General features: G+C 39.4%; 1 protein-coding gene across 2 annotated transcripts; it reads left to right on the top strand.

Annotated features, from left to right (window-relative positions):
- The first annotated feature begins 3888 nt into the window (after nt 1–3888).
- On the top strand, nt 3889–25657 carry cdhr2 (cadherin related family member 2). Of its 2 annotated transcripts, none has more exons than XM_049586500.1 (31): nt 3889–4046; nt 6329–6385; nt 6475–6534; nt 6644–6783; nt 6889–6939; nt 8158–8247; nt 8427–8516; nt 8610–8732; nt 10055–10201; nt 10542–10617; nt 10705–10814; nt 13248–13454; nt 13570–13719; nt 13848–14009; nt 14110–14171; nt 14283–14526; nt 16538–16777; nt 16885–16954; nt 17037–17621; nt 17762–17833; nt 18023–18072; nt 18178–18329; nt 19770–19866; nt 19992–20080; nt 20216–20287; nt 20608–20743; nt 21851–21972; nt 22651–22764; nt 22863–22946; nt 23257–23314; nt 23400–25657. In XM_049586500.1, exons 1-31 carry the CDS (start codon nt 4037–4039, stop codon nt 23541–23543), a joined length of 3864 nt encoding a protein of 1287 aa, XP_049442457.1. In that variant the 5' UTR covers nt 3889–4036; the 3' UTR covers nt 23544–25657. The 2 variants fall into 2 exon arrangements, with proteins under 2 accessions (XP_049442457.1, XP_049442456.1); XM_049586499.1 differs by having other exon boundaries at nt 3890–4046; nt 23397–25657.
- Nucleotides 25658–25673: the final 16 nt, after the last annotated feature.

Genomic DNA, 25673 nt, shown 5'->3' with positions numbered 1-25673 from the left:
CAAAACTAAAACCTATAGGCTAACTAAAATAACAAAAGAGATAAGAACGTAAAAAGAGGAAGGGTAAGAATATAAAAAATAAATAAAAAAATAGATAATAGATGGATAAATCGGTTATAAGAGGAATTTAAAATAGATAAATAAAGAGATCAGTTAAAAGCCTGATTAAAAAGATGAGTCTTGAACCTCTTTTTAAAAACATCAACAGTCTCTGCAGCTCTGAGGTTCTCCAGCAGGCTGTTCCACAATCGGGGGCCATAATAATTAAATGCCGCCTCCCCGTGTGTTTTAGTCCTAACTTGTGGTATGGTTAAAAGGCCGGTGCCGGGTTGATATGGTAAAAGCAGGTCAGATAAATAAGAAGGCCCAAGACTGTTAAGACATTTAAAAACTAATAAAAGAACCTTAAAATCGATCCTGAAGTGCACAGGGAGCCAATGCAGCAATTTTAAAACTGGTGTAATGTGCTCCCGCCCTCTGGTCCTCGTCAGCACTTGTGCAGCTGAATTCTGTAATAATTGTAAAGTATTATTATTATTATTATTATTATTATATGCTATGTAAAATTGTAATGGCGAAATGGCATCCTGACCACGACCACAAGATAACATGATATTTAAAAAAAAACAGGGTCATGACACTATCTAAAGCTAGTGTTTGGTTTGTCCATTCTGGGCTACTGTAGAGAACAACATCGTGGACCTGCTCTGTTTGTAGATATAAATGTCTCATTATAAGGTAACAAAAACACAACGATTGTTAGTTTCAGGTGATTATACACTGATGAAAACATAGCTATGAATATCATATACCATTTTTGCTTATATACCCCTCTAAATCCTACGCACTGGACCTTTAACATATCTGATTTTAACCCATGTTGTTGATGCAGTGTCCTTAATTTTTGATTTATTTGCATTTTTGTGATCAGTTATCACATTTTGGTATAAACACAATCTAGTAAAAACAGGATGTAAATTGAAGCAGACTTATTCCCCAAGAATCCAGAGAGACAAACGCCCTCAATCCCGGGGAAGTGGATAATGCAGAAAAATTGACAATGCTTCAGCAACCTGATATATTTCCTCCACCAGGAAAACAAAAAATAATGTCTCTGTGAAGAAAAGTATGCAGACAACGAAGTGTTAAAAATAGAGGAACTCCAACTTATCCCAAACCCAAAAAGTAAGGTAATAAAATATACAGAAAGAGGAAGAAGGGAGGGTATAAATAATATCAGACACACCCTCCAACATGCTTATACACTGGGACAAGTTCACTGTTATTATCATTCATTGCATGTTAATTACACTCTTCTGTAACTCTCATTACAAAATTCCTTTCCATTTATAATCCAGTGTGCGTCATTTCTTATCAGGCCTCATTTTATCATCTTGTCTATGTGGACAAGACAACACCCCGACTGAGCCTTATTCAAGGTAGATTTTTTTTAATCTTGTGTTTCTGTTTACTGGAATTGCTGTGGTTATGTTCCCACCTATTTATATATCTTTACTGCGGGTCAGGAGTGGCAGTTTTGTGATGAACACTGTAAATCATAAACCAAAGTCTAATTGGAGGAGATTGTAGGAACATGTTGCTGGGAAGAGCAGCAATATCCAGACTGATCTTCCTTATGAGTATGACAATGACACTATGCCTGTGGTTTATTAAGATTTACCTGTGTCACTTTATAAGTCACATTTTTGTTCAGTTAAGTGAGTAATGATCATCAGACACACTTACCTCTCCTGAGGTACTAAGGAAAGATGATTATCCACCAATCTGATCCACTTTGATACTTTTCCTGACTTTCTACACATTATAGGTCAACTCAACAAATTAGCATCATACTCCTGTTTGTAGCTGTGCTCAAGATATTGGCACATACACCCTCAAGATGAATTGTCCCTTGACCCTCGTTAGGAATTATGAGCAAAGGAAAACTGAGCACCTCTATTTCCAATCAGGTGCATAGGAGACGTGCAGGGATGAGCAGAACACAAAACTCCCGCACATACGATTTTAATGCTGCAACGTTTCGGTAACTAGACCTTCATCAGGCAAACCCCAAAGTTAAAATCATTATTTTTGAATGGAATTATGGACACCCACTCCAGCACCACCACCTGCCACCCACCTTTATCTCCATTTCAAATAAGCTCTGGCCATAAGCCTTGTAGTGACAGAAATGGACTCTCTAACAACCATCTCCAAATCCAGTGTTGTAGGCCCCTCTGTCTTAATAAAACAGAAATAAAAATAAAAACTCAGCCTCACTTTGGAGCATATTTCATCTAGTGTCATATGATACCAATATCTTCACTCTAGAAGATTTTAAAAAAGACTGAGCCTGATACAGCAGGTTTTATTTGCTCACCTGCTTAGCTCCTCACCTTTGCCATGTTCAGCGTCACCTCTCACACATTGTGCTTCTTCACACTATTTTTTGATCAGGAATTACGCCATTGCCTCTCTGCTCCTCAAAACAAGAGTGTGGGGGGTGTTTTAATGATAACAATACATTTATTTATCTGTATAACATATAGATAGATCGCCACTGCCTCCAAAAGCCCCTGAGTGCAGCCTCTTCTTGCCATTGTATGACAGCTGGATACTGTCAGTTTGGGCCTTGATGGGCTTCTTTGCCCGGGGCCCCCCACAGTCTAGGATTGTGACTGACTGCTAGCATGCTTGGACCCCTGACTTCCCCCTCACTTTTATTTGCACTGTCTATACTACAGTTTTCATTGCACTTTTAATTATTATCTCCTGGGTTAGTGCAACCTTAAGGAGCTTTTATTCTTTTAGCCTTATCTGTCACGACAGAGTTGATGTATTTATTTTATCCATCCTAATTGTACAATCTTGTTATTCAAATCTGCGTTCTTGCTGTACTACATGGTTGTCTACTGTGCGTCTTGTTTTTATATGATGGTTGTATCTGCAATGCAGCTCTGTTGCACTATGTACTCAAAACAAATTTCCCGCTTGGGACAATAAATTTTATCTTACCTTATTAAAACCATGTGTATCCCCATTAAAAAGGCAGTTCTCTCTCTCCAGTGCAGGGAGTAAAACTGCTGACCATTTTACAATAAGTAGCAAGTTAAGGCTATATTCTTCTTACATCTGTTTGATAACAGAAAAAATATAATGAATGAAATTAAAACAAATGCTTTCAAAATCCAAAGAACTTTCTGGAGTAAATACCTGTTTTGTTTGGAATGTACACAACATTTTTGTTCATTATTCAGGAGTCCAAGTGTGTTTCCATGTACCTCTATTCTAAAGACCCCATTTTAAACACCCAAAACGGAAAACAATACACTGTTAAATGTTTTCTCTCAGAGTAAAGAGGTGTGGATCCATGCTTTTGTTCTGAGGCAAATGTCTGATTATGAATGAATCCAGTGGGTAGAAGAGAAGATGATCCTTTGTGTGATGGCTTTTAATTAGGAGGGCAGGCTGAAAGGGAGGGGGGCTCATTAGGGAGGTACATGGATCTGTGCTCTCTGAAAAAGGCATCGGACCACTGATTGGTTCTGATGGGATGTTTGAGAAAAGTGGGTTTTGCTCAATGGAGGCAAAGAGACTGTTGTTGTTACCATGACAACAGAAGCACCCCCTTCAAACAAAAGAGCTCGACGACTCTGGTATGGATGGACGCTGGTGACCCAGTATGGCAGGATGCCATGTGTTACTGGTGACAGGGCTGGCCAGCCAATGATGGGCCGAGGAGTTTGCCTGGTCCTGTCTCTCATTACTACCCAGCCGTAATTAAACAGCCATAATGTTGCCATGTCTGAGAGCAAACAACAGGTGGATATTTTCAACTATTTCTCCTCAGTGCAACGCTTTTGTATGTTTTTTTTAACAAACACACTCAGGGAGGAGGTTTAGTGCCGTGTTATTGGCTGTGCGTTTCTTGTTCCTGTTAATCATTTATATTTACAACTACAAGACGATAATTTCCAGGAGCAACAAGAGGCAAAGGTCTCATCTCGACATCAGTAAAGGAGAAGCTCCTCTGTGAATGTCGTCCGGTAAGTCTGACTGCTACATTTTACTTTAGATTTAGCTTTTTGAAGAGTTAGTGCAACACTTTTAGTAACCATATAGGATGATGAATGGTTTGTCAAATATACTGTATGTGTATTTAAAAGTGCTGATCATGAATAGATTGGAAACTCTGCTGCTTTCTGTAATCCGACACAGTAAAATATGTTGAAACTGACAAAAGAAACTGTGGAACTGGTGGCAAAATGATAAAAGAGATTAAGGGAGCCTTAATCGTTCATACAAAGACTCATTAACACAACCTCTGGCTTCTCTCAATACCAAAAGGTGATAATTCCTTAATTAATTTAAGATTTACAAACTGAATCATCAATTTTAAATCCAGCCGAGAGGCATACTGTAAAATGTCCTACGTGTTGTTGGTCTGTCTGGTCTGTTTTACTCAAATGTTTTAAATATTCTACTGTACAAGTTCTTGCTTACATTGGAAAATAAGGTGTAAACTTATTTTCTAGTTTGATATCATTTCACCAGAGCAGCCAGTATATCCTCCAACGTCATCAAAATCAAAGAGGAAATCACACAAGGCAGAAAGCTGATGCTGCTCTGCTTTCTCAGTAATGAAACTTTCAACATGTTTATGACATTCCCCTCAGTGATGTCACAGTGGGAGATGGAAACACCTGCCGTGATATTGTTAATTTGGGTGCGGCTGTGCGCAATATGCTGTTAAATTTCAACACACAGAAATCAGGGCAAGAGCTGTTTTCTGCCCTTTTGAGGGCACATAGTTAGGTCATACATGTTACCTATGTTAAATGAGTAATAAAATGTTTAATGTCAATATCTTTCACCACAAGTTGTCTCGATAAGTGAGACAGATGAAATAAATGAATGAATGACATGTCAGAATTTTATTAAAAACATCTCAGTCATCTTTTTTTGTCTTACTGGTAGGGCTGCGAGTTACAATTATTTGCATTATTGATTGTTGCATTTAGTCTATAAGAAGCAGATAATATTAAAAAATGCCTTCAAATTGTTTTGTCCAACCAGAAGTCAAAAAACAAAGCTTTAAGAAGTTGGAACCCGAGTTGAGCGAGACGTGATGTCGGCATGTTGGTCAGTGGGCTGACCCACAACTTCAGGCCTATTTCAGTTCACAGATATCTGTGTATGTGCGCAGAATCTGAAGGCAGTGGGACAAGATTTTGGTATTTCTGGTTTTTGTTTGTAGTCACAGAAGTCCAATTACAATTGAGTGCGCTTTGGTTACATGCAGGTAGACAATTTGTGAGGCAAGCAAAATAGGCGGAACACAAGGGCCGAAAAGTAATCTGAGAGTCCATCAGCTGTCTGCTGTGGCGACTATTTCGCTTTTTATCACCCGATTCATAAACAGAATCTGTTCGTAGAGATAAGCCGAAATGTTGGTTGTTAGTCTCACTGTAAACAAACACTAGCACATAGAAGATGAAGTCTTGGCCGTGAACATGGTAAATATTCTAGAGTGCTTCAGGGATGATGTTTTTCTGTAGGCTGACGCAGAAGTTACCATCGGCCTGGTTCAATCATCAAAAAGCCTCTGGGATTTTTCCATTGGATTTTGGATTATTGCTGAAAATAAGATCTGTGACAAACAAATGTTGATGATACCTACATGTTTGTTCAGCAAGATAATCTTCACTAATGAACTCTATTTTCCATGACTATTAAAGCCTAAACGCTATCGGCAGGAGTAAAATGCTAATGTTAGGCTGTAAACAAATGACACTATGGTCACATGACTTAATTTCAACACATAATAACAAGAATGTAAAGCTGTGTTGGGTGCGGCTCGGCGCGACAATGTTCAGTAGTCTTATTTAGCCACTTGTTAGCAACCGCCTCTTTTAAGACACATAGAAACTTCAACATTAATGAGTGGGGTTTTTACTGATGGATTTTTGTCTTTTAAGCTTGAATTAACCGCAGACCTTATTTCAGGCATTTAACCAAAAACACAAAAAACGATTTACTTTGAGATTAGGGAACCATGAGTGGTAGAATTTTAACTCATGTGTGGGTTTTACAGTAGGTCTCATTCCTGAGGCACTCGATTCCTGCTTAACATGATTTTAGCATGCAGATGTTAGGATTTAACTCAAAGCAACACTGTGCAACTTCACAGAAGTACTAGCATGGCAGTAGACTGATATTACTCTTATTATATTGTCATGGCTAGCAAAATAGTCGACAACTTATCTTCTGGTAATTGACTAGTTTTATCACCTCTACTGATCAGATTGTTCCTTCTTTTCATTTGCAGACATGAGGGGGATCACAGGAAGTATGTTCCTGTTGTGCCTTATTAGCTTAACTAATGGTGAGTATTCAGTTACTTTTATGGTCATTTTGTAATTATGTCTTTACATTAACACTTAACATTCAGCTTACACTGTGTGTTTTCTACAGCAAATACCAGTCCTACAATCAACGGTTTGGTTCACCACGTGTGTGAAGACACCCCCATAGGTATATACAGTCTGTGTGTGTGAAACTGTTTTTGTTTCATTTTTGTGACTTTATATTCAAACAAATATTGCCCATGTTTATATATGTTCATCTGATGTTGTTGTCACAGGTGCCTATGCGTTTAGTATAAACGCAACAGATGCAGACAACGACCGGCTGACTTATGCACTCACTGAGCCCAATGCCGCATATTTTGCAGTAAACACTGCCACTGGAGATGTGTCAGTCAAAAGGGAACTAGACAGAGAGGTATGGTGCCTTGGAAGTAGAGCCTTTAGTATTTAAAAGTTTCATCTTGATTCTGTATGTGTTTTTCCAATTTATCAATATGTTTTGAATTTTTTTTTATTCTAGGCCTCTAATGTAATGCCGCTTGGAGTTACTGTCTCTGATGGTCTCAATAGTGTAAGTGGCATTTCATTTAGTGTTGAGTAATCCAAATGTATTAAAAAATGAAATAAAATAAAATAAAATAAAAAGAAATAAAATTAAAATGATTGGCCAATCTCATTCAGGGCGCCCTATTTAAACTGCTTTAGCCTGCCTACTGTTGCTGCTTCTTCTGCAAGCCTCTTTGCAGCCTGCTTCCACTCCAGCTCTTCTTTTCATATGCTATATCTGACTTATCAATGTCATTTCTGACATTGACATTGTTGCTGGCTCTGTTCAGGGGGTCTTTGCTGCTTCCATGTAGGCACATGGAAGGGCTGGGAGGTTTGCTCTCTGTGCCTTAGGCTTTCCTCGCATATGCATGGAAGGCAGAAACTCTAACAACAGAAAGCCAAGCAGTCACACCAAAACTAGGGCAGAGTTAAGATAATAGTAAAATAAAATTTAAAAAAATATAAAGATGACATCACATAAAAACGGGTCTATAAAGATGGGTTTTAAAATAAGCCACTGATTCTGCAAGCCTTATCTCCTCTGGCAGATCGTTCCACAGTGGAGGAGCACTAATGGGAAAAGCATGATCACCTTTAGACGCTTAGTTGCTGGGCACCTCCAATAAACCAGCAGCAGATGATTCTTGCAGGCAAATAGTTGATAAGGGTGTAGCCCATGTAAGGCTTTGTTTACAAGGAGGAGGACCTTAAAATCAATTCTAAATGTAACAGTAAGTCAGTGCAGAGCAGCCAAGACTAGCCTGATATGCTCTCTCCTCTTGGTTCTGGTTAACAGACGAGCTGCAGAGTTTTTTTGAATGAGCTGAAGTCTCTCAGTGGTGTTTTTTGGGAGGCCAGTAAAAAAAAGTGCATCACAGTAGTAATGCAATGGGAAGTTTGTTGCCTTATTCACTTGACTTGATTTTTTAAAAAGTTTAAAAACGTCTCACACATTTCTTGTGAGGTATCAGTAAAATAATGGGTGGAGGTACTGACCGAGTCTATTACCTAGAATAAAATTCTGGGGTTGCAGTGATTTGCTAAAATTAAATTATAAAACAAAGATGCTCTTGCTTTTCTGTGTGCCTTTTGATATTTTTTCATTATGTCTCTCCAGATGTCATAAAATACATGTAGACATTTTATTTCATTTTCACTCCATTCTCCTACATTCTCCAAATGTAATTCATTCAATATCAGTTTGTCATATTAAAAGAGTACACCATGCACTGTCTTTCAGATAAGCAGAAACTTTAATATAATATTAAACGATACCAACGACAACAAACCCATTTTCCTGCAAGCGGCATATGATGCTTCGGTCCAAGAAGTAAGTCCAACATAAATATGTTGAGAATAATTTTAACGTATTTGTTTATCAACTTCTCTACTCCAGCATCTGCTGCCAATCCATCATGATGTCAAATTTTCTTACACTGTTATTAATGCTGAGAGACACTTGTGTGTGTTTTTTATTCTGTCTGTTTTTATCTCCATCCAATTCATCAGAATGCCACAGTAGGTACATCTCTGTTTAGGGTGCAGGCAACAGACGCAGACACTTCAAGTGCTGGTGTTGTTAAATACAGCATTGATGAAGTAAGCTTCCTCTGTAAATCATGTAATTGATTAGTGTCATAACGTGATCTTCCTTTAACTTTCCTGAAGCATAATTTACACTGTATTTTCTAGGTCACTCCAAATGATGGCTTCAGTCTTTTCAGCATCTCAGCCACAACTGGTGAAGTCAGATTAAGTGGACGTCTGAATTTTACTGCGCTGAGCACTTTCTATCGGCTGAAGATTAACGCAACTGTAAGTACTACGCAATAACAAAGCAAGGAAATACGCGTCTTTGCTTTCTCGCTGTGAGTTAGATGAGAATATAGACATCACGCTCATGTCTGTACTCTAAATATGAAGCTACAGCCAGCAACTGGCCTGGCTCTGTCTAAAGTCTGGTCGTCACACTGAGGTTGCCAGGCAACCAGCTGAGACTCCAGGAAGTGACGCTCCTGGCCAAGAAAAAGTCCAGCACGTAACACCCCAAAAAGCACAAGGCGTATTTTTTACATTTGTAACCTAGATATGCTGTGTTATTAGTGAGGTTTAGACATTTCTGGTTTACAAATTTTGTTACCAACAGACAGAGGCAGGTTAGCTATAACCCTCTGCTTCGAGGCTTCATGCTAAGCTAAGCTAACATCTCCTGACTCTAGCTTCACACTAAACACACAAATATGAGACAAAGGAAACAAAGTCCCTCTCCAGGCATGTTTCAAAGTATGTCAGAATACTCTGCTATGGTTAATAAACTCTGACAAGAGGCTGGAGGCAGATCTACTCTTTCTCCCTCATTGAGAAAGTAAGGATCCATGTCGCCCACCACCGCTACTTGCAGTAGGTTTTGCTTTTTCTTTGTCCAGTGCTGGCACAGCGCTAAAACAAAGTGTGGAGACAGGTCTGACTATGTGAGACTAGCGATAGGAGAGATACATGTTTGAGCCTCAGTCAGACCTGGACTCAGCTGAGGAGTCTGTCGTGCACCAAAGTTGGTGACTAGCATCATCTGCTATGACAGTCATTACAGCTTAAATAAAAAATAAAAAAACTAAACACCATATTCGCTGTCAAAACTTTTACGATGCTAATGCAAAATGTGATTTGACAAGTCCGCTCTGCGCTCGGCGTTGCGTCGCAGTCTGTCCTCCCGTCATTGCGTGTTTCGTATTAGACAGCAGTTGGCTTTTGTATTGCTGGTGTAGGCCTATCTGATTTAGTTTGCCTGGTCTAAGTTTGATTCTCAGATTTTAGGGGAGTACACGGACATCATCCATCACCCCATGTGAAAACACCTCGCCAGTGACAAATTTTGCACACATACAAATCAGTTTAGTAAAGGTACTTGAGCAGGCCAAAAAAACAACAACTTTGATGTCATAATTCATTCTGTCTATACTCAGTGGTTATATTACTATATGTGTGTTTTTTATTTTGAAATTTCACTTTACTAGTCTATAATTATGTAAAAAAAATATTTCTAGTACAAGCAGAAAATCTCTGTTACTTAGGCCTTACTATAACCTACTTCTACTTTTTTTTTTCTAATTTCAACATCCCTGTTTGTCCCATAACAGGATGGTGGAGGCCAGTGTTATTTTACTGACACCAAATTCCACTCAAGTACTGTTTTTTCCATCATTACGGTTGTGGATGTGCCAGACCTTGACCCACTGTTCATTGGTATTCCCTACATCGGGAGAGTTGAAGAGAATTCTCGTCCGGTGAGTGCTGATTTATTTTATTTAGAGTGCTGCATTGGAAAAAACGTGCTTAACTGGATTTTTAAAGAGCAAACGAAGAGGAAATTAAGGTTTTACCATCTATATGTCATCCAGTGCATTCCAGCATTCAGTTATGACACATTTTCACATTTCTTGACTTCTGCTTTTAATTTTCATGTACATGTAGCCATGTGTCCCCTGTGAGAGCCCAGGCTTAAATGAATAAGTTTGGTCATTTTGTTGGACAAAACTGCTGCAAATCATTGTGTGATACAAATCCACAGGCAGTACACCTGCTTTTAAGTTGTTTGTAAATGAAGAGACTTTTTTTCTTCGCCAGGGCCTGTCTGTGTTTACAGTGACTGCCATAGACCAGGACTTACAAGTCAATGATGATATCATCTATACCATTGAAGGTGAGCTTCATCAACTCAGTGAAAACTATTTGTGTTTTGCACTGAATGAGTGAGACATGTTTTTGATTTTTCCACATTGTTTGACAGATTCCACAGCAGAGGGCTTGTTTACAATCTCCCCAAATGATGGCATCATATCTGTGTTGTCAAACATTGACAGAGAAGCTATCGGTGACAGTGTTACCCTGACTGTAAAGGTACAATTCATTTTTTAAGTAATACATCTGTTTTGGTCCTTAAATAATGTTTGTTCTGAAAGATTTTCATTCTTTAATTTAAAAAAAGTTATTACCATGATTTAAAGGAATACTTTAGCGAGCAAGTGATTAGCTTACCTTAGCATACTGGAAGCATGTGATAACAGCTGGCCTGGCTCTGTCCAAAAAAAATCCACCTACCACAAATTTCTGCTGGTTATCTAGAAATCTCACAGTGTCAAGATTCCTGTACCCAGTGAACCTGGCCAAGTCAGTGTTCCAGCATGTAACTCCCAGTGGAAGGGCAGGGAGGTCCTAGAGCTGAGCCATACCGCCAAATATTAAATTGCAAATGGAAATGAAGTTTTCTTTGACTAAAGTGGTCCTGACTGGACTTGAGCATAGCATTAGTTCAGGAAGGGCATGGTATCAAGCTCAGCTCACATCCCAGCTCCATCAGCTGATTGATAGAGGGGAGTCAGCTAATGGATCACATGATTGGCTAACCTCATTCAGGGCACCCTATTTAAACTGCTTTAGCCTGCCTACAGTTGCTGCTTCCTCTGCAAGCCTCTTTGCAGCCCACTTCTACCCCAGCTCTTCCTTTTTCTATACTGTATCTGACTTATCAATGTCATTTCTGACATTGACATTGTTGCTGGCTCTGTTCTGTACCCAGAGGGTCTTTGCTGCTGCTCTCTCCGCCTTAGGCTACCATGTAGGCACATGGAAGGGCAGGGTGTTTTGCTCTCTCTGCCTTAGGCTTTCCTCGCATGCACATGGAGGGCAGAGAGGTGTCCTCTCTCTGCCTTCGGCTTTCCACGTAGGCACATGGAAGGGCAGAGAGGTCCCAGAACAGAGCCATACTGCCAAATATCAAGTTACAAATGGAAATAAAGTTGTCTTTGACTAAAGTGGCTCTGGCTGAAATAGTCGTTTTGCATTTCTGTTTGTGCACAAATTACACAACCAAGATGTAACCTGTTAATAAGCTAGCTGGAAATGCTGGTAGGCTGATATTGTCATTCAACTCTCTTACATGTTAGAAATCAGTTTTGCCAATCCTCTAATTGGTCTTTGAGCCTATTCAGTTCTAAAGAGAGAGGGGGGTGGAAGGTGGACTATTGCACGCAATGGTTCTCTAAGTTATTAATAACTCAAATACCACTGGTGAGGCTGTATCACTAGATGCAAAGCAAGTGCTTTACTACATTCACCAGCTGTGGATAACCATCTGCAATACGTCTCACCTGTTCCTTTTCCTCACTGGACAGCCATCTTTGCTTGAAGTGGGGGTCAATGCCTGAGCTGAAGACACTTGCTTAATTCGTGTCAGACACTGGCTACCTCTTTTCAATGTCCTCCAAAAACAAATCAAAGCATTTGAATACTAATTTAGACGTCAATTTCCATGGTAACAATTGAAGCTGCAAAGCATTCAGATCAGCCCTAGTAGAAATGTTTCGTGAAATAAGAGTTTTGGAGAACACCTTTAGGAGACAGGAGGGACAGCCTTCTGCTGTGTGCTTCTCTTACTGAAAAGGAGTTGAGCACAAGGTCAAATGGAGGTTTCTTGGCAAAAAACGAAGGAAGTGAGACTTAGCGCAGGGGCAACGTCTTGATAAGACTTCATAGCTTCATCGTCCCTCCTCCGGTTCCTGTAATGAGAGGTGAGGGAGCAGTCCAGGGTTTTCTGAGGGAGGGTTGTGAAAACGAGGTCAGATACACCTGTAAAGGTACATAGGAACAGGAAATTAAACAGGCCTGACCTTTGTTCCTGAATATAACCTACAATAATGTAATTTATGTTTGAAACACCAAACCAAAGAAGGAGGCATCCTGCAGTTTGTGAAATATAATTAAGCATTAAGCCACAAGAAGCTGTGTTTTACATGCAAGGTAGCTAAAGTGGCACTGTTAACTTACCATAGATCATTGTGTAGTTTGTCTGCTTTGTGTGGAGATAAAAGGCTGGTGGATTTGCCGGCAACGACAGTAATTTCTCCATCAAAATGACATGACAGTGGTATCCCTGGCTGCTCGAGCATAAATCCCTGTAGGTTCTGTTTGTTTCTTTTTGGCATCTTCGTGTTTTTTGTGCATTCATTGTACTTCTGACTCATACTTCTCTCGTCCTGGTGGATGATAAATGGTACAGCAGTTAACTGGTGGTTGCCCTCTTTAGCTTTGTGTTCCATATGACAACAGGTGACTAATTGGCACAGTAATACTAAAACTGTAATGTGGTCACATTTGTGTGTTTATAGAGTGTTTTATAAATGCTTCAAACGTGGCTCAGTCAATCATAATCAAATCTGGCTCTATATTATAATGAAAAATAAATGTTTTGAGTCGTGAGATCTTATTTGATTAAGAACATTTATTTTTGGTAATGCTGAAACTGTGGAATTGTGATATTTTGTTCTATTTCAGGCTACTGAGGCTAATAAAAACATCCACGGGATCCATGCCAGCACCACAGCAGATGTACAGATCAGCATCATCGACGTCAATGACAACCCGCCGGAGTTTTACATGTGTGGACACTCCTGTGTACATGAGAGTCACTTCACAGGAGAGGTCATTGAGCACTCCTTGAGCTCTGTTTCCTTCAACATGACTGTCAAAGATCTGGATAAGGTGAGAAAAAGAATCACAAAAAAAAGACGACATCCTTCGACAAAAAGATGCAGGTTTCCTGGATAAGGAGTGAATCAATGATCAAGGATGAATCTTCTTTTTTGGCTTTTCACAGATTTCCAAAACTAAACTAATCCTGGAGGGGGAAGACAAGGACGTGTTTTCCGTAGAACCCGCAACCACCATGTCAACCAGCATCGTTCAGCTTCTGGTCAAGCAGTCCCAAAAACTGGATTATGAAGTGACACAGCAAATGGTTCTACAAGTAAGAACAATCAGATACTGCTTAGGAGTCTGTGAATATGATTAGTAACATCTTTCATCTTTTGGTCATCAATGTAATTCTCTTCTTAACCAGTCTAAGGTGTTCCTTATGCTCGTGTTTTGCTGCAGATCATTGCCATAGATGAAGATAAACCCACCCTCCGCTCCACTGCTACAGTTACTATTAACATTAAGGACGCTAATGACAACAGCCCCAAGTTCCCACAGGACACATATAAGTTGACGGTGCCTGAGCACTCTCCTGTTGGGACAATATTGGCCAACATTACTGTAAGTCCTTTACTATCTTGATTCTTACTCAGCTTGAGTATACATGTAAGACACATCTGAATAGCACTCATAGGGGCACACATTGTTTTTTGTCTCCCAGGCAGAGGATCCTGACACAATGGATCAAGGCAATATCACCTACAGACTTCTTCCAGACAGCATGTATGCCAAACCACTTAATCTGCTTATTTGAATGTCCCCACTGTCACTGTGCACCTTGTGCTGTCATGCTAACGAGACAACACCATTGAACTGCCTGTATCTGTGTTTCAGCCTACTGTATTTTGACGTGGAAGAACATACAGGCACGGTTTACGTGAAGAATGCTAGTCTGGTGGATCGTGAGGTCAGATCTCTGTATTCGGCCACTCTGCAGGCCAGAGACACAGCGGGCAAGCCAGGGTCAACAGTGCTGGAGATCACTTTGACTGACATCAACGACCAACCCCCAGTCATCAACAGAGAGTATTACAGGGAGTTTGTTAAAGAGGGTGACAACCTTAAAGTTACAATTGAGGTAATTGTGGGTTTGAAAAATAAGAGAACAGTAAATATTTTCATCTCATAGGTGTTGGTGCTATTTACAACAGGAATTTCTGATTCATTTAAAGGTACTGTATGCGATATTCAGAGCATTATTATAGCAGCAAACCAAGATGTGTTATGTAAAGACAAAGTGCAGTAATGGTGTCCTGAGCAGAGAAGGAAGTCACAGTACTTTGGTGTGTGTTGTAATCCAAATTTCTCTGTTTTTTGTTGTGGTAGATGGTCAGCATGTGAGTTCCTGTGTGTGTATCCCGCTAGCTAGCTAATCGCGGCTGCTTTGCACTGCACTCATATGACGGTTACAGCTAATAACGCATCCATGGTGATGGAACAGTGTTGTTGCATAAGCGTAAAGCTCAGCTTTCGGTTCTCCACCACGTTAACACCATTAGCACTGTTGCCGTTGTTAGCATTGTTTGCACTGGTAGCACTATCAGCCTCTAGCACTGTTAGCTGCTAGTCAGCGGCTCAGCCATCTTCATGTCGAGAGCTGTGTTTAGACAATCCCGGCTCAGAATCTGACTTGTATGCACTGCATGTCACTTATAGCTCCTTTAAAGTGTTGTATCAATGAAGAGATAAACCTAAACCCCATAGATTCTGTGTTAATGGAAAATGAAAACTAAGCTGTTAAACGCTATTTAAAAAGGCAAAACTGTGGATTAATTTTCATAATTTTAGGAATGGAGGATGTGGACTGCTTTTTTTTTCTTTAGTCTGAGGCTGTTAATCATATTTAGGCTATAGCCCCAAATTTATAATTAAGAGATGTCTTTAAAAAGCATTTAACCACTGTAGCACTTTACACTATAAAATTTTCAATCTCATGATGGAAGGTTTAAAAAAAAAAAAAAAAAATCAAAGATCTAAGCTGACACAGAAGACCAAAGACAGGCAAACTTCACCGCCAACAGTTTGGTTGAAGATTTGGTTGTGTTATGTTCTCAGCAGCTAGTGTAGCCTCCAGCCTCCAGCCTGCAGCAGAGATCAGGAGCAGGCTACAGAAGTCTGGTAACCTCACCTCATTCTAACTCCACATCCTATATTTTTTTCATTTTCAAAATGTAGTCACCAGCCCCAGCCAATTCTGGCTCAGGTTCCATCACTAGGGTCAGTTTACTAGATTTTGTGCAGCTCTTTTTGGAGCCAGAGGGTTCCAGAAGAGCCTGTATACAACTTTTTTTTTTTTTTAATGCAGTGGTACACCCCAGAACCTGGGAACAGACTTACTGTATGTGTGTAAAATTAAAGCTACAGCACAAAACAATATTTTAGACAACAGCATTCTTCCAATGTAGTGAATACAGTTGAGAGGGTCCTCTCCTGCTTCAACATGACATCGCACATATTGGCAATGTACTGTAGTGTACTTGCAATATTAATGATCATTTGTATTTTAACTACTAACACTGTGTTACCTTGAATTCATGAAGAAAACGTTTCACATGCCACACATGTGAATGAAGAATCCAAATACAGAGAAAATTCTTGATGAATTCAAGTAAAAAGGGTGCCCATTTAACAACAGTAAAACTATATCAAAATTTCCTTCACAAACACAACTCGAGCAGTACAAACCAAGTCTCATTTATCTTGCCGTATGCTCAGTACTTCCCAGAAACCTCCATTTTGGCTAAAACCTTGTGATTTAAAACTCTTCTGCATAAATAGTCTCAAGCATGGGTTAGTATTGCACCTGGGGAAGCACATGCGTTTAATTTCCACTCATGTATTCCACTAAAATCCCACCTCCCAGACTGGGAAGCAACAGGAGTGGGTGAGTCTCAGCAGAACTCCTCCTAGTTTTGCTGTTGCTAAACGTGGCCCCAATTACTTCAATTCATAAAGACTTTTCTTGTTCTCTTGGTTTATTTTTCTTCATGAATTCAAGGTAACATGGTGTGAGTAGTTTATATATAACTGATCATTTAGTAAGAAGTGTAGTTTCTTAATCATTTCTCTGATGTTTCTCATTTGAACAGGCTACTGATGCAGATGATGCTGATTCAGTAAACAGCCAAATCGTGTATGCAATCGAACCAAGCAGGTTCAGTGATAACTTCACCATCGACCCTAACACCAATGTGTTAAGAAACGTAGGTGTGCTTGATCGTGAGGCCCTGGACCCAGAGCTGGACGGTATAATCGAGGTCAATGTGACAGCTACTGACAAGGGTACTCCCCCACTGAGCGACGTGGTCACAGTTATCATCAATATAGAGGTATGTCTTCAGCAGTTTGTAGCAAAGTATTGGTGCTGTGTTGCTTCTGAAGCTGTCACTCCTGGTGAGGATGACAACTGTTAATGTTTTCTTTTGATGCATTCCAGGATATCAATGACAACACACCACAGTTCGAAGCCTCCTCTTACAATTTTTCTGTCAAAGAAGGAGATAAAGGTCGGTATATGACTTTGCAAAGTGCCTTCAAGTGTTCATAAGTGTGAGGCTGGATTTTAACCATATTTTTCCATCCAATCAGGTGCCTTTGTGGGTTGTGTTCATGCTAAGGATTTGGACCAAACGAAGGAATTTAACCGCATTTCTTTCAGTATCATTGAAGGAAGCTTTGGTAGCTTCATCATTCGCACCTTTGCAGATGAGCGGGGTTACAGTGGAAACATCACCGTGGACCCTGACATTGAGCTGGACTACGAGAGTGCCCACAAGCATTACAAACTGCGGGTAGAGGCAGCAGATATGGATCAGAATAAAGCTGTGGTGACAGCGGATGTCCACATCATTGACGTGAATGATGAGAGGCCAGAGTTCTTGCCAGTAGGCCCTGTGGAAGTGGATGAGAACACCACCATCAGCGGGGCTGTTGGCAACTTCACAGCAGTGGACAAAGATGGAAACCACTCACTGGTCTATGAGCTGGTATCCATGAAATGCAGATGTGAAGGCTCTTGGACACCTTGCAGCTGGTTTATCCTGGATCCAACGGGGGTTGTCAGAGTCAACCCTGAGCACACAGTGGATTATGAACAATGTGACAAGGTGGAGATAGAAGCTCAGGTGGTCGACGAGTACACAGAGAAAGGAGAAAACAACAGTGTCAAAACAGGTCAGCGCTGTGAAGTTATTCAGATAACAAAAGTGTAACATCTTCAAGTAAAAGCATGGAATCATAGGTCAGGCACAGACCTACAAACACACTTTTCACATCACTTAATTTCTTTTTTTTCCTTTTCTGAATGTTTTCAGCAAAAATGGAGATTGACATTAAAGATATCAACGACAACACTCCTGAATTCATTTTATCAGATCTGGTATTTGGTGAGTGAATCAATTTTATCTAAAGAAGAATTTTTTAAACTAAGATCCATGCTGTCACACTTAACAAGAAATATTCAGCGAAAGTCATATAAATCAATAAAGTTACTCTTTTTCTTTACAACAAATGTGAAATATGCAACATATGGTTTACTGATAGTTTACTCCTGTTTTTTTCTGTTTGCATTGTAGTTGTGGTGTCAGAAAAAACAAGTAAGGGGACAACAGTTGCAAGAGTCACTGTGAGTATGAATGAAAAACCAATAACTTACCAGGATTCCAGCTTGTTAATGAGACATGGGACATGATGCCCAGACATTCATGCTTGTGTCTCTTGCTGCTTTCAGGCTACAGACCGTGACTCTGGACTAAATAGGCAGATTAAGTTCCAAGTAACAGCAGTCCAATTTCAAGAAACCAACAAAGACCCAACCGACAAGAAGTTGCTGTTCAAAGCTGAAACCACAAATGACGGTGACGTTTATGAAGGAATTATTCAGTAAGTACAAAGTCATTCATCAGCATTATACTGCTATATCTCATTCTACTCTGAATATGTGCTTTGGTGTTTACTGCTGCACTCATTTTCGCTTTCTGACCTGGACCGGAGCCTCTCTTCAAAGTGACTGTTAGTATTGCTGGAAAGTCAGTCAAAGACTACAAAGAGATACAAAACCACAACAAAAAAACTAATCATAACGACTACAAAAAGGAGCAAAATAACCACATAAAGATGTAGAAACACTTTAAAGATTCACAAAATGACCTAAAAAAGAGACACAACTACAAACAGAGACATGGTGATAACAGAGAGACACAAAAGGACTACAAATGACTACAAAGAGACATAAAAACTACAAAGAAAATCAAACAATTACAAATAGACTCAAAACTACTAAAAAGACACATAACAACTACTAAGAGAATCAAAGACTACAAAGAGGTGCAAAACTACAACAAAGAGATGCAGAACAACTACAAAGATACATAAAATGACCTCAAAGAGACACAAAACAACTAAAAAGAGATGCAAAGTTTACAAAAAGATACACAAAACACCAATAGAGAAACAAATCAACTAAAAAAATAAACAGTGATAACAGAAGGACACAAAATGGCTACAAAAGGATTACTCCAAAGAGACACATTACAGCTACAAAGAGACTCAAAAGGGCTATAAAGAGGCTCAAAACAACCACAGAGAGACACAAAATGACCACAAGAGACACAAAACAACTACAAAGAATCAAAAAATGACCCCAAGAAGACACAGAAGTTTCTACCAAAAGACATATAACAACTATTAAAGACTCAAAACAACTACAAAGACTTGCAAAACAACTTAAGAGATGTAAAATGACCACAGAGGAATGCAGTGACTACAAAGATGCACAAAACAACTACAAAGAGTTGCAAAGTTGAAAGAAAGAGACATAAAACCTCAATAGAGAAACAAAACAACTAAAAAGAGATAAAAAGATTACTACAAAGAGACTCAAAATGATTAAAAAAGAGGCTCAAAACCACCACAAAGAGACACAAAAGATTACTACAGAGACACACAACAACTATAAAGAGACTCAAAATAACATGAAGTGGCTTAAAACAACCACAAAGTGATGCAGAATGACTACAAAGATGCACAAAATGACCTCAAAGAGACACAAAATACCTGATAAGAGATGCAAAGTTCAAAAAAAGAGACACAAAATGACAACAAAGAAAAAAAAACAATTGTAGTAAGAAACATTAATAGTGGAAAACAAATAAAAATAACTGCAAAGTGTTGCAAAACTGCAATAAAGACACACAAAAAGACCACAATGGCAAAGAAACACAAAATAACTAGAAAGACAACTTCGAAGCCATCTACAATGAGATGGAAATTGACAAAAAAGAAGTAAAAATGACCACTCATGATTTCCCCCACTTTCCACAGAACTACCGAGGGGCTTGACAGGTCCCTGAAAGGGAAGTATTTAGTAACAGTGAATGCAACTGACACCGGTAACCTCTCAAACAGCACCGTACTGGAGGTGAGTGACTGCAATCATGCAGCTAGGTTTCTGTTTATGAGCATTATCCTGTCTGTGTTGTTAACACAGGACGCACAGTAAGACCTCAGCCTGTGTTAATACTTGTGTTGTTTTTATTGTTGCAGATTATCACAGTTGATGAATCATTTAAAGTGGAACTTGAATTCAGATCTTCCAAAGCCGAAGTCGAAGAAAATGAAATTAAAATCACAAAGTACGGTTCTGCTGTGTTTCAGTAAAATTTAAATTGGATGACAGTGAAGTGGAGAATGTTTCTATTTTTTAAGTTAACACATATCTATGTTTCTCATTGGGGACCTGGTGTTTTCTCTGATATCTACATTTCCAGTGCGCTTCAATTTGCCACCAAGGCCAAGGTTGAAATTACTGCAATCAGGGTGAACGATGCTGAAACCGTAAGGCAAGTTACCTCATTACCTCTAAATCTAAATCACTGTATGTCAAAATAAATGCTACAGTCTGCGAGTAAAGATAAACTACTGGCTGGTGTGGACAGGCTCTCCAAAAAATTCTCAGCTTTTCATTTCCATGCACTGTTGTCCACTAGGTGGTGTCAGTGTCCCTGTAAACAATCACATTGCTGAGGATAAATTATTTACTGATGATTGTGAATGATAATTGCAGCTGCACCGGGGGATTTTAGATTAAGAACAGCTGAAATAGTTAATTTAGGTTCTTTATTTTAGGTGTGTAGTTGTAATTGTTGTATTCTTCTCTCAGGGCTGCAGGTCAGACTATCGTAGAGGCATATTTTGTCTACTTGAACGGGACTGCTCTCAGCTCGACTGAAGTGGAAAAGATCATCTCTGATCCTGAACACTCTTCTGTGCTCATAGGGCTCGGCCTCTCGGACATTGTGAGTATGAGCAGTTTCAGAGTTTTATTTTCTGAAAGGGTCTCTTTTCTGTGATGTTATACTTTTTCAACTGAGTTAAAGCAGCATCACAAGTTGTGAATTTTTTGAGCAGGTGTCCATAAATCTCCCGTTGCTGATGCTGCACAACGTTCCACTGTATTCTGTCCTTGAAAAGGAAATCATAGCAAACAGCACAAAATTACTGTTAACTGCAGCAGTTTTTGTTTTCAAATTGTTGTATCAAAGTTCCACATGTAGACATCACTGATCTCAATGAGGAAATCCGTTTCTTTGACAGATTGTTGCAAATGATTACAAATAAAACTACAACAGATTAAGCCTAATTGGAAGCTAAAATTTATAATTCCTTCAAATTTTGCCTCATAGTCATACATTCATTATTTCTGAGAGAAAACTAAGATGAAGATTAGTGTCATCGTCACAGAACAACGTCATCATTGTACTTTATTTGCTTCTGTGATTTGTTTAGCTGCACAAATAATCAGCAAGAACATCAAGAAGTGACGTCATAACTGAGATATAATCAAAGTGCTCATACACTAATTAACTTAAAACTACTGCTACTAACTACTACTTTTATTTTACTAACATTTTAGACAGGGAAAATGTATCTTATAAATAAATAGCTTATAAATAAATAGCACATTTCATACCCAAAGACAACCTAAAGTGCAAGTAAAAGCACAAGAAACAAATGCTAAAAGCAAACTAACACATTTGATTAAAAAGAAAATTAATAAAAAGGTACAAAGGTAGGTCTTACGTTTAGATTTTAAAGAAGTCAAATGTTCCACATTAGAGCAGCACAGAAGCTAAAAGCAGCTTCACCATGTCTAGTTTCGACTTCAGAAACAGCCAATAATCCAGAGCCACCTGACCAAACTGTTCGATGATTAATGGACAAACAACAGAATTTCAAAGTTGACTCTGTGACAAACTGTTAGCCACTGTAGCCATTGATTTTAATTTATAAATGAATGTGTCAGAACTATATTGTTGGATCTTATAACAAAGTGTAAATGAAGCTCTAATAGGTGCACAGATACAACAATATTCTGAAGATAGATTTCTTAACTTGTGTTTCAGGGGAAGACATCGGAGGTAGTAGAAGAAACAAACCCTGTGCAGTACGTCCTGCTGGGGATGGTGGCGGGCCTCGTCATCGTGCTGGCTATTCTCACCACTTCACTGATGTGCACTCGCAGAAAGTAAGAAAAAGGAATATTCTGTATTCAAAGTGACAATTAGAGAGAACAATTTTTTAAGATATTTTTCAAGGGATTTTTTGCCTTTAATCTATAGGACAGTTATTTAACCTGAAAGGGGAAGAGGGAGAGGGGATGACATGCAGCAAAGGGCCATGGATACTTTTAAACATTTAGTCAAGGCTAAAAATGACAATAAAAATCAACAAGTTTGCAAATTTTACATATCTCTACCTGGAAGTGATTGTTGTGGTTAGCGTGACATCACATTGATTCAGTCTACTGCTCCAGCTGCAGCAGCGAAACAGGCTGCAATGTGATCCCTATGGCCAACTGCGCACCTGTCAGTAGCAAGAAGTGCTTATTTTTGCCACTGACAGGCTCCGATTATTATTATGTTCTACATTTATAATGAAATTTTAGCCTGTCAGTAGCAAAATCAAGTACTTTTAATTGACATAAACTGCACATTTTGGGATTACACTGCAGCTTGTTGTGTCAGCGATCTCTCCATATACTGGACCAATTTAAAAAAAATGTTGTCTCCTTTACTCTCCCAGATGCAAAAACATTCCCTTTAAATAATAACCACAGTTAATCCCAGTAAAGCCAAGCACTGATCTAACAACATCCATGAGAGGTACTGTGCCTGTTTACTAATCAACTCACTTCACACCACAGCTACAGGAGGAGGCTGAAGGCGGCTAAAGCCATGAACTCTGCATCCATGGTGACTTCTGACAACCAGAAAAGTGGTCCTGTGGTGCCTGGGACCAACAAGTACACCATGGAGGGGTGAGGAGACAGCAGCATTAACAAGATAAATGAGTGAATAAGTGGCATGAAATATAACACGTGTTTGTGTTCCTGTGTATTTCATTACCCACTAACAGGGCTAATCCTGTCCTCAACCTCAACATCGACACGACCATGGTCCTGGACATGGACGAGGAGAGCTCAGATGTGGACAAAGTCAGGTAAAGAAAACCTCTCCGTGATTACGGTCTCCACCATCTGTTGATAGCAGTGATTTGCTCGGTCACAAGGTGGTGGCTCACAGTGACACACGACCTCACTCTCCACTCTGCAGCCGTGCTGGTTAATAAACTGGGAATGTTTCCATGTGAACATTTTGTCACAGTGTGCTCACGACAGCATGTTGTGATTGGGAGCTGGCTTTCTGCTCCTGACGTTGGCATGAGACCTTTATTTAAATCAAACACACGCACTTTATAAAATGATGAACTGTGCATATGGAGATAACTTTGATGACTTTTTTCACCACAGCCTCAACTCCCTGGACTACAGCAGTGATGTGACCTTTTCTGAAAAGGATAGGCCCATGGTGAGTTTACATTTTAAACTCCATGTTCAGTTGTACTTATTACAATACGATCTAGTTTCAAAACTCCTCTGCTCCTCATTAGCAGATGATCCAGGAGGAGAAAGACAGTGGGCCACCCGAGTACATCGAGCCTCTGGGTGCAGCACTTGCCCAGCGGGGCAAGAAGAAAAGCTCCGACAATCCTCATGTGGGTTACGATAACCCCGCATTCAGCACTACAGACCTGTGATGGAAACAGTGATGCTGACAGAGGCCTCAGATGGACATTACGTTGCTTCTCTGTAATCAGGCTGACCAAATTACACTTTGATGGTGTTGGATGAAGTCCTTGTGTCTTCACATAGCCTTCTGTTGTGACCATTAGTAATGTATCATTGACTCCATGCACAAGATTCAATCTAAGGTGATGAATTTGCTTTGTCTAAACATTCAGTTCAAGGGAAAACACAACTGAAAACCAAAATGAGAGACGTTACTCCACTATACACACACTATAAGTGTACCACATAGTATCTCAGTCTCATGGAATTGAGTTTGGTTATTAAATTGACTGTTTAGTTGTCCAACAGTCAAAGTAATAGTTTGACATTTGGGAAGATATGCTTATCAGGAGAGAAGATTGATGCCACTGACACATAAAGCTCCAGCCAGGAGACATTTACCTTAGCGTAGCTTTAAGACTGGAAGCAGGAAAAACATCTAGCCTGACTTTGTTCAAAGCTTAAAGGAGCACTTCACTCCCAAAATGATTATTTGTATATCAGTTGCTCACCCTGTGTTACACTGAATTCCTGAGGAAAGCTTTGTTCTTCTCGCATGCCTCCACGGTGAACGAAAAATCCAAAAACAGAGAAAATTCATGATGAATTGAAGCATAGGGGTCCATGTTTAACAACATCAAAACTATATCAAAACATCCATTTAGAAACTGCCATACAAGTATACAGTATAATCCAAGTTCATTTATCCAGATGTTTGCTCAGTGCTTCCCAAACAGACGGCCCTTTCAGGCAGAGAATTAAACTAAAAGTGAAATTTATCTGACTCTGTGGACAAAAGCAGTAATTTTCCTCGCTGAACATGGGAGCTGCTGGTCTTTCGATGCCTCAATCAGTTAGTTAGTTTGTGTTATTGTGTGACAGTGTTCACTTTTCAGTTCAGTTCCTTGTCCGAAAGAGCCGTCTGTTCAGGAAGTGCTAAGCATACGACTGGATTTATCAGACTTGGGTTATACTACACGAGTTGTGTGAGAGTTTGTAAATGGATGTTTTGACATCTGTTGTTAAAGGTGGCCCCCATTAACTTAATTCTGTTTTTGGATTCTTTGTTCACCATGTTCACGTCACAAGTAAAGCGTTTTCAACATGAATTCTATGTAATTCTATGATGGTTTTGGGGGTGAAGCATTCTTTTCCTGTGTTAAGTCTAAGTACATAAGTAAGGTAACTGCCTGCTGGCTGTAGCTTCACATTTAGTGCAAAGACAAAAGCATATTTCCCCAACGTCAAACTCTTCCTTTTAAAATGTCTTAAAACAAGTCTTATCTAGACCAATGGTTCCCAACTGGTCCATCAACAGGGTCCAGATTTCTCCTCAGTTATTAGTTCAGGGTCCACCCATTTTAAAATGTTCAGCGTCATGTTGTCGAACTAGTTTGCCGCCTCTGTTAAGTAGCTGTTTGTCATTCACTCATTCCACAGCAGGAAACAGCATTTCAAAATAAAAGCTCTGTGCCAGAAATTTCTTTACTTCAAAATAAAGTGTGTTTTTTACAAACACATGTTTCCAGGTCACTTGCGGTCCATTCAGAACAGACTCATGACCGACTTTTGGACCAAGACCCATAGCTGGGAACCACTGATCTGGACAATAAAAGACTGGACAGAAGCAAAGGGAAAGCAAACAAAAACATTTGTTGCACAAGAGAATCACTTTATTTTTGTTAATATATTAAGCGACGGATTAAAAACTGTTTGGTTTGCTTTGAAATAAATTGTATTATACGTTATGTCAACACACAATGTTAATTTTTCTTGCAGCTGATGCTACTAGAAAGAAAATCCAAAAACAAAAAAAAGTGAAAAATATTGCATAATGTCGGTGTATGAATGAATTGCTTATTTATGACAGCACGTCCGCCAAAAGGCTTAACTTTGTGAGTGTTTAATTTGTCAGTGTTTGCTTTGGGTTTGAGATACTTGTTGCTGAAATAAAACCCCATGCAGTGTGACTTAGCGACTTCCTACAAGCAGCGGAATGAAAGGATTATTTCACTCTTTACTGACATCTAAATGAATGTATCACAAGTGCAATTTGGGAATAAAATCAATTTCTCCAAATGTGGATTCGATCGCACTTT

Source organism: Epinephelus fuscoguttatus, linkage group LG9, assembly GCF_011397635.1.
Source record: "Epinephelus fuscoguttatus linkage group LG9, E.fuscoguttatus.final_Chr_v1".
Taxonomy (NCBI): Eukaryota; Metazoa; Chordata; class Actinopteri; order Perciformes; family Serranidae; genus Epinephelus; species Epinephelus fuscoguttatus.
Note: the sequence above shows the minus strand (reverse complement) of the source record. Positions and strands in the feature narration are given on the sequence as shown.